The 10,381-nt window shown below is 40.2% G+C and overlaps 1 protein-coding gene across 1 annotated transcript in view; it reads right to left on the bottom strand.

Moving 5' to 3' along the window:
• The window catches only part of LOC143960053 (platelet-derived growth factor receptor-like protein), a 37,598-nt gene extending 32,116 nt beyond the window's left edge, over positions 1-5,482 (bottom strand). Inside the window, exon 1 of the mRNA XM_077468330.1 lies at positions 5,327-5,482. Within this exon, the coding sequence (XP_077324456.1) occupies positions 5,327-5,375 (49 nt within the window). The 5' untranslated portion in view covers positions 5,376-5,482. The remainder of the gene's footprint in view (positions 1-5,326) is intronic.
• Between the last annotated feature and the right edge of the window lie 4,899 nt (positions 5,483-10,381).

Below are 10,381 nucleotides of genomic sequence, written 5' to 3' on the forward strand. Positions count from 1 at the left end.
AAGTCCAATTATATCCAGTGGTCTATACACCAATCCACAAGCATGTGAGAGTGTAAAAGGGTCAAGTGCGCCCAATATATGTCAAAAATAAGCAGTATAAATATCAGTCCACATTGAGTCTTCTATCACCGTATCAATGCAATTACTCCTCTTCAGAATACAGGAAAGGTGACTTTCGTGAGATTGCCTGCGCTTTATTAGTGACTTTCGTGCTCGTTCCCCCTCAAGGATCCCCACTCACCAGATCCATTCACCCCCTAGGGGGTTAAACGCCTGTAATCTGTATCCTGTTTGTCCGAAGATTCCACCGTCCAGTTATATCTCCAATAGATCCTTCTCAAGGTCTTTTAAAGAGATGCAGGTAAGTCCTTGTATCCAATAATAATTTCCTCAAATAGAAGAGAATACCCTCATGGTGTAGTATTTTTGATTATAATTGGGAAAGAAGGGAGAACAATCTGATATTCTTCTTTAAAAAGCAGGTATTTTTAGTTATGTAGAAATTTTAGGAGGCTAATTTCCACAAAAATATTTTATTACAAAAATATTTTATTACAAAAAACTTTATACAACACTCTGTGCAGAAAAAAAGGGGTTTTTTTATGCAAGATGCAATCTAACAATCCATACATCAGCATACACCGTATATAACTTGTGTTATACGGCTCAAAAAGATGTAATATAACAACCCTTTTTTCAGCAAAAACAAGGAGCCAATATAAAATATAAAAAAATATAAAAAATAATAAAAAGTAAAACAGAACAGATGCAATATAAAGCACTGATTCCGGAATGCAAAAAAAGAATTTACTTTATATATGTACTAAAAGTTCACCAATTATGAAAAAAATATAGAAATAAAAATCAAAAATGAAAAACAGAATCTCCTACGGTCCTTTGCATAAGTCTGCAGAGTATCTGCACTTATTCCCAAAAAACCCTATTCCCCCAGTGCTACAGTCCCCTTACTACCGTGGGGTTAAATGATGGTCTCCTCTGGGGGCCGTATACCAGGCTTAGTTTGGGTTAGGAATGGAGCTCCGTATGTTAGAAAACCAAAAACGAAAAAACGTTAATGTTAAAAGAAATTTTCAGAACGTTTATCGGGCTTGTTCCCACTAACTACAGCCCAGATATTTAACTCGCCGGTCCGTCGTAGAGACAATTCCCCTGAACGCGCGGCGTGCGTTCCAGGCTGCGTTCCAGCGGATCCAGGCGCACCGGAAGTGACGTGTGTGCGTAATGACGCTGTCATTACGCACACACGTCACTTCCGGTGCGCCTGGATCCGCTGGAACGCAGCCTGGAACGCACGCCGCGCGTTCAGGGGAATTGTCTCTACGACGGACCGGCGAGTTAAATATCTGGGCTGTAGTTAGTGGGAACAAGCCCGATAAACGTTCTGAAAATTTCTTTTAACATTAACGTTTTTTCGTTTTTGGTTTTCTAACATACGGAGCTCCATTCCTAACCCAAACTAAGCCTGGTATACGGCCCCCAGAGGAGACCATCATTTAACCCCACGGTAGTAAGGGGACTGTAGCACTGGGGGAATAGGGTTTTTTGGGAATAAGTGCAGATACTCTGCAGACTTATGCAAAGGACCGTAGGAGATTCTGTTTTTCATTTTTGATTTTTATTTCTATATTTTTTTCATAATTGGTGAACTTTTAGTACATATATAAAGTAAATTCTTTTTTTGCATTCCGGAATCAGTGCTTTATATTGCATCTGTTCTGTTTTACTTTTTATTATTTTTTATATTTTTTTATATTTTATATTGGCTCCTTGTTTTTGCTGAAAAAAGGGTTGTTATATTACATCTTTTTGAGCCGTATAACACAAGTTATATACGGTGTATGCTGATGTATGGATTGTTAGATTGCATCTTGCATAAAAAAACCCCTTTTTTTCTGCACAGAGTGTTGTATAAAGTTTTTTGTAATAAAATATTTTTGTAATAAAATATTTTTGTGGAAATTAGCCTCCTAAAATTTCTACATAACTAAAAATACCTGCTTTTTAAAGAAGAATATCAGATTGTTCTCCCTTCTTTCCCAATTATAATCAAAAATACTACACCATGAGGGTATTCTCTTCTATTTGAGGAAATTATTATTGGATACAAGGACTTACCTGCATCTCTTTAAAAGACCTTGAGAAGGATCTATTGGAGATATAACTGGACGGTGGAATCTTCGGACAAACAGGATACAGATTACAGGCGTTTAACCCCCTAGGGGGTGAATGGATCTGGTGAGTGGGGATCCTTGAGGGGGAACGAGCACGAAAGTCACTAATAAAGCGCAGGCAATCTCACGAAAGTCACCTTTCCTGTATTCTGAAGAGGAGTAATTGCATTGATACGGTGATAGAAGACTCAATGTGGACTGATATTTATACTGCTTATTTTTGACATATATTGGGCGCACTTGACCCTTTTACACTCTCACATGCTTGTGGATTGGTGTATAGACCACTGGATATAATTGGACTTTTTCACATATTTTGTCTTTTTTGATTTTTTGTTTACTGCATAAAAAAATAATATTTTTTTTGGATATTATTGCATGAGGAAACCTTGTGCTTCCTCCTTTTACACTTATTAATATAAGGAGATCTGGTGAATTTAATATGTAATAACTAGCACAAAGAATGTATATGATAGTTCTCTTCCACAATTAGGAAGAGGTTTGGCACTGGTAAACACTAAAACTGTTGGGGGTTCTTTTCTCCCCCTTTTTTTCTGGGTCTTTTTCTGTGTTTTTTTCTGTATTTTTTGGCTTTTTGTTTGAAGTTAGGTTTTTCCACGGCTGAGGCCTCTACCAATCACTTTTTATTTTAATTTATTTTATTTTATTTTTTTCTTGTATGTATATCTTTCTGATGAAACTATAGTAGCACTATTTCACTTAGGTGATATAAAGTGGGGTGCAATTAGTTTTTGCCTTGAGTTTTAGGTGTTGGATATATGGGGTGTTGTTGAGATAAAATACGGAACACGGGTTTAATGCACATAGTCCCTGGGGACACGTTAAGGTGATAGATAGACATAAAAGGTTTGAGTAAGCAAAGAGTGCTATTGGAACTAACTGGGTGGAGGTAGCGCCAATAACCTTTAATCAAGAATATTGTAATTAAATGTTATTAAAGTGGTTGTAAACCTAGTTACACCATTTGTACACCACAGGTAAGCCTATAATAAGGTACTGCAAGTATCTCCTATACCTGCACAGTTTAGGAGATATTTACCTTACAGTGTGCCAATGACATCATCGATGAATGCGCTGTGAAGAAACGGCCCTCCGAGGCGTTTCTTCACTAGCAAGTGCCTTGACTGACGGCTCCCACGTGCATATGCAGGAGTGATGTCAGGTGACTCCGGCCAGTCACAGAGGTGGAGTCCACAGCCCTGGAAGGAAAAGGGGCGAAGATGGATGCGGCCACTAGTGGAGACATTGTGGGCTTCGTTTTCAGGTAAGTGCCACATAATGGGCTAGTATGCGATGTATACTAGCCCTTTATGCTTTTACTTTCCTCTTTAAAAATGCCCTTTCCTTTTCCATTTGTAGAGCTGCAATTTTTTGTAAAATGCAATGAGATATGGCAACATGGAGGCATTTTGTACACATATAGTGTACAGTATGCCCCCCCAGAAATGTCACTTCCTGCTTGTGTGATTGACTTATTGATTTTCCCAAAAGTCTGTAATAAAGCCCCATCTACACAGGTCCAATATCGGGCAGTATCAGCTGATTCAATAGAAACCAGCCGAAATTCGGCCTGTGCGTACTGCAACCAGTCCGATGGAAGCTGGCCGGACATCCGCCTTCTGTTGAAGGGGCATAACCGAAAAAAGGTCTGCCGATCGGAAACTGATCAGTGCTCTCAGCCAATGGCTGAGAGCGCTGACCGGTGTGTTCTTGTGGGGGGGTCAGAACACAATAGCTCAGCAGGGTGATTTCTGTACTAACATTGCATAGTTAGTACAGCGGCTCCTCTTGAGCTCTTCAGTTTTTTTTTATCCTGCTGGGTTGAATGAATATAAACTGCTAATGTGTACCAGGCTTAAAGAGGAACTGCAGCCTGCTCACATAATTTGTAATAAAAACCTGTTTGCCATTCTGAAGCTTCCCTCCAACCACTTTGCATATTATTTTATATATACTGTGATTCTGTACTTGCCAAACATGCTGCAGAAATCTCCCTCCACTAAGTCTGGCTGCAACCATTTTAACTTTAGGCAGCTGAAGCTGCTGCCTGTTCACTTCCTGGATTTACACAGACACACAGAGGCACACCTCCAGCTCTGCAGCTCTCATTGGCTCCCTTATGACTCATCCCTTGCCCCTTTCTGGCAAACTCTCACCAGAGTAAGAAAGAGAGAGCTGTGCATGATGTCATAAGCCTAGGCTAATGACCAGACAAAAACAGGAAGTGGGCAGTATAAGGTATTTACTGTCAGAAGAAAAAATGTTTTACTATTCAAAGTTAAAACAAAAAGGCATAAGATTTAATAAATGGAAAGATGAAAAAAAAAAAAAAAATGACTGAAGTTCCGGTTTAAGATACAAGTCAGATTTTGGGCACCCCCTGTAACAAACGTCATTCTTGGAGAGATACTCCCAAAAAGAAATCATGACTAAAGGGAGACAGACCCTTCCACTTTTCTCATTAGAACCCTGCAAGTGCAGTGCCTGATTGACAATTATAAAGATAATCCTATTCACATTCACTGTGCACTGGACACAAACAAACTGTTATTTCTTTGAAATAACAAAATGTAGGAATCTGCAACAAAGTTTGCGAACATCTTTGCACTGTACATAGACCCCCCATAGGGGAATGTTTTCTGTGCTTGTCACAGTTACCATTAGGTCACTACTTGGTGAGTTACAGATCTGGGAAAGGTATGTACATATTAGTCATCCCAAGTCTTCACTGGCTGCATGCTTTCTTTGGTTGATTGGTGTCACGCTGCTAAATTGTGGTCCCTATATTTAAAGCCTCTGCTTACTAACTTTTAAAGAGGAATTTATAAAGGATCAACTAAAGACTATGACCCCATACACATGGGCCTCAAAATGGGGCTTTTGTCACTAGCTAAATCCATGCTCATCCTCCTTATTCTGTGTTATATAAGCTTTAGACGTCCTTTAAATAATTCTGCTTGAGTGAGATGAGTGTTGTGTGCACACTTCCTACAATAGCCCCTCTGTTATATGATGTATAGGAATGTAGAGAGCACACAGCACAGATCCTGCACTCAGGTACAACTAGAAGCTATGCTGGAGACACAGATGACTGACCGACAGACTGGACTTACCTAGCAGAACAAGGGTTGGCAGCAAAATCATCAGAACCTTGTAATCCATTGCTGAAGAAGTGAGAAGGCTGGAAATTCCACAGTGCAGTGTGAGAGTTGTGTGTCCTACCAGTGGTGGGTGATCAGTGGATTCCACACTGCCAGGGAGGAGGGGAGCCACACCGAGGGGACATGGCGGGGAGGGGGTGAGAGGGAATGAAGGGGCAGGATTGTATTCCCTGCAAATGTTTACTTTAGATTTATTTCCAAAAATTGTCGCTAGTCACCGACTTCTAGAAACTACACATGATGTCCCTGGAAATATTCATCCATGGTGTCAAGCATGACCTAATAGTATATTTGGAGTATAAAATGTTCATTTCCTTACAACTGATATTTATTTTAAGTACATATTTCTGAAAGGTAGGACATATTGAGATTGGTAGCGCTAGATAGATAGATAGATAGATAGATAGATAGATAGATAGATAGATAGATAGATAGATAGATAGATAGATAGATAGATAGATAGATAGATAGATAGATAGATAGATATTTAGATAGATAGATAGATAGATAGATAGATAGATAGATATTTAGATAAATAGATAGAGTAGATAGATAGAGAGAGAGAGATGGATAGATAGATAAAATATACAGAAGATAGAAAGAGATAGATATTTAGATAAATAGACAGAGTAGATAGGTAGAGAAAATATACAAAAGACAGAATGAGATAGCTAGATAGATAGATAGATAGATAGATAGATAGATAGATAGATAGATAGATAGATAGAATATACAAAAGATAGAAGATAGAATATACAAAAGATAGAAAAAATAGATAGATATTTAGATAGATAGATAAAATATACAGAAGATAGAAAGAGATAGATAGATAGATAGATAGATAGATAGATAGATAGATAGATAGATAGATAGAGTAGATAGATAGAGAAAATATACAAAAGACAGAAAGAGATAGATAGATAGATAGATAGATAGATAGATAGATAGATAGATAGATAGAATATACAAAAGATAGAAAGAAATAGATAGATATTTAGATAGATAGATAAAATATACAAAAGATAGAAAGCGATAGATACAAAGATAGATAGATAGATAGATAGATAGATAGATAGATAGATAGATAGATAGATAGATAGATAGATAGATAGTACATAGATAAATAGATATAGGTATAGATATTTACATATATATTTAAAAAGTTAGATAAAATATACAAAAGATAGAAAGAGATAGACAGATAGATAGATAGATAGATAGATAGATAGATAGATAGATAGATAGAAATTAATAAAACTTTAGAGCATTTTTAGTATAGCACAAGGACAATGATTTTAGGACTGCCTCTAAAGCTGACCATACATTATACAATTTTCTTATCCAATTTCCTTTAGATTTACCTTCAACTATGTAGTGGAAGGGCCTTCCTGATTGCATACAAATTGAAAGTGTTTAGATTTGACCTCATATTCTATGGTTTTGGTTAATCTAAAGGAAAATTGTACCATATAATTGTATAATGTATGGCCAGCTTTACCCTCTACAAAATTCTCTCCAGCTTGAACGAAAGAAAGAGAGAAAGAAAGAAAGAAGCACATAGACAGTGTGAACTGTGTGCTGTGGTGCGTGGCATTGGCAGGTACATTTATTTCATACATTGTGATGCTTTGGCAGCCCATTGAAACAAACTAAAGTGTGACTAAACTTACCTGTGCTCCGGTGATGCCAAGTCCAGGAATTTCCTTGCCAGTGCCGATATCTTCTGTCCAGTTTCTTCCAGGTTCCCCATCTTCAGCCTGACCGAGATGTTGTAACACCCGCACATGGGCACTGGAGTTCATTCATGCCAGTGTCACGTCACGTCTCGGCTACCCATCACATTGTCAAACCTCTACTCAAAAAACCAAACCTGGACCCTCAGGACCCAAACAACCGTAGGCCAATTACAAGCCTCAACACCATTTCCAAGATCATGGAGAAAGCTGTAGTACATCAGCTACAACTCCACCTGGATACTAACAAACTCCTGGACCCGCTGCAATCAGGCTTCCGCCCGGGTCATGGAGCAGAAACAGCACTCCTGAAGATCTGGGATGACGCCCTCGAAGCAGCAGATGACGGAGAGCCGTGTCTCCTCGTACTGCTAGACCTAAGTGCAGCGTTTGATACAGTAGATCACAATACTCTACTTGTCCGCCTCAGAGAAGTAGCCGAAGTCCAAGACATAGATCTCCAATGGTTCGTGTCCTTCCTAGGAAATCGTCACAGACAGTGAAACTAGGAAAATTCCTCTCCGAAACTCGGGCAGTCACCTGCGGAGTCCCTCAAGGCTCTCCTTTGTCACCCGTTCTCTTCAACATTTACATCCGCCCATTCCTTCAAATCATCAGATGCTCAGATCTCTGCTTCCACTCTTACGCTGACGACACGCAACTTTATTTCCGGATCAATGGAAAAAAAGATCACCAACAACAACTTGAAAACTGCCTCAAATCAATAGAGGACTGGATGACCACCAACTCCCTCCAGCTGAACCAATCAAAGACAGAGCTTCTTATCTTACACCCAAATCATAAGCCCGCAACCAAAACCTCCTGGTCTCCACCAACCGTCTTTGGGCAGACTATCTCCCCAAAGACCAAAGCGAAGAGTCTCGGGGTTATTTTAGACACACAAATGTCAATGGATGCGCAAATAGGATCTGTAGTCAGTCGATCTCACCATCTGCTGCGCATGCTTCGCAGACTCATCCCTTTTATCCCAAAGAATGACAAAGCAGTGGTAGTTGGAACAATCATTAATTTACGACTGGACTACGCAAACTCGCTTTACATAGGATTACCACAATATCAACTTGCGCGATTACAACTGATCCAAAACACGGCGGCAAGGCTGATAACAGGAAAAAACCCTGGGAATCCATCTCTCCTTCACTGAGGAGCTTACATTGGCTAACTGTAAAAAATCGGATAACGTTCAAAACCCTTTGCCTCACCCACAAATGCGTGCATAGAGAAGCTCCGCAATACCTAATGGAGAAAATAAATCATTACACACCAAACCGCAGTCTTCGATCAGCCAACAAAAACCTCCTCCTCGTGCCCAAAGCCCGGTATAAATCCAAGGGGGATCGGAGATTCGCTGTCCAAGGGCCTCGGCTATGGAATGCTCTACCAATCAACATCCGTCTGGAAGAAAATCACCTGGCTTTCAGGAAAAAACTTAAGACCTTCCTCTTTTAGCTGATGATCAAGCTCGCCACAGCGCCTAGAGGCGATTCAGTTCGCATTGTGCGCTATACAAGTATTTCATTCATTCATCACATTTTGCTACCCGCTGGAGTGCGCATGCATGACGCCGCCATATGCGTTCCAACACAGGGCCCCTCACAGGCTCGCTTCGGGCACAGCGTCGCTTCGCTTGGCATAAATATATTCAAACTCTATGTCCACTTGGATGGTGGGGCTTGAACCTGGCCTCAGGGGTGGAACGCATATGGCAACGTCACGCAAGCGCAGTCCAGCGGGTAGCCAAATGTGATGGATCGTCATATGTAACAAAACACCAGCACCCGGCACATCCCAGGATTGTGCACTAGGCTGCACATGCACACAAAAGAAGAATGCACACAGGAGGGTAAGAAGCCGTTATTGCAGAGGATACAAAATATATCCCTTCTGCAATATAAAACCTTCCTGCTCCCAATTTATTCAAAACAGCTACAATATCACTTAACACACTGGAGCGGAATGCTTAGTGTGAATCAGTCCTTTATCCCTGTAGTAAACTGGGGAAGCAGCCCTTCATTACCCACACACTGTAAACGGCATTCCAGTCAACATTCTGCAGTACAAAGGGGAGCAAACATTCTCAGGTTTAGCATGATGGAGGACTATGGCATTGAAGTTTACATCTGGAAAAAATATTTAAAAAAACATGTAGTACATCTCTGCCGCCATACATGCACATTCCCCATGTGTTATACATTTAACCACTTCAGCCCCGGAAGGATTTGCCCCCTTCCCGACCAGGCTATTTTTTGCAATGCGGCACTGCGCTGCTTTAACTGACAATTGCGCAGTCATGTGGCATTGTACCCAAACAAAATGTATGTCCCTTTTACAAATAGAGCTTTATGTTGGTGGTATTTGATCACCTCTGCGTTTTTAATTTTCTTCGCTATAATCAAAAAAGTAGCGACAATTTTGAAAAGAAAAAACACAATATTTTGTACTTTTTGCTATAATAAATACCCCCAAAAATAAAAAAATAAATGAATTTCTTCATTAGTTTAGGGCGATATGTATTCTTCTACATATTTTTGGTAAAAAAATTGTAATAAGCGTATATTGATTGGTTTACGCAAAATGTATAGCTTCTACAAAATAGGGGATAGATTTATGGCATTTTTATTATTATTTTTTTCTTTTACTAGTAATGACAGTGATCTGCAATTTTTATTGGGACTGCAACATTGCGACAGACACATCGGACACTTTTGACACTTTTTTGGGACCAGTGACATTTATACAGCGATCAGAGCTAAAAATAGCCACTGATTACTGTATAAATGCCACTGTCAGGGAAGGGGTTAACACTAGGGGCGATCAAGGGGTTAACTGTGTTCCCTATGTGTGTTTCTAACTGTGGGGGGAATGTGGCTGACTAGAGGAGGAGACAGGGGAATAAGTAGGAACACACAATCTGTCTCCTCTCCCCTGACAAAACCAGAATTTGTGTGTTTACACACACTGATCTCGGTTCTCGCTCTCTGTCACAAGCGATTGCAGGTGCCCGCCGGTAATCACGCCCGCCCGGGCACGAGCATGGGCTCCAGGGACACGCTGTGGGCTCGCGCGCCTGCCGCCTGCCAGCCGTCATATGACGTCCTTGAATTTGTGCAGGTATATATGAATGATGCCTGCAGCTACAGGCTTCATTCAGATATTGTCTTTTTCAGCCAGCGATTTCCTTACACCATAAGAATGATCGTAGTGGCTGTTCCACCGCTTGATCATTCCTACAGGTGGCCAGAGGGGACGTCCT

Source organism: Lithobates pipiens, unplaced genomic scaffold (genome assembly GCF_037356315.1).
Source record: "Lithobates pipiens isolate NorthernLeopardFrog02 unplaced genomic scaffold, aLitPip1_a1.2 Scaffold_8, whole genome shotgun sequence".
Lineage (NCBI taxonomy): Eukaryota > Metazoa > Chordata > Amphibia > Anura > Ranidae > Lithobates > Lithobates pipiens.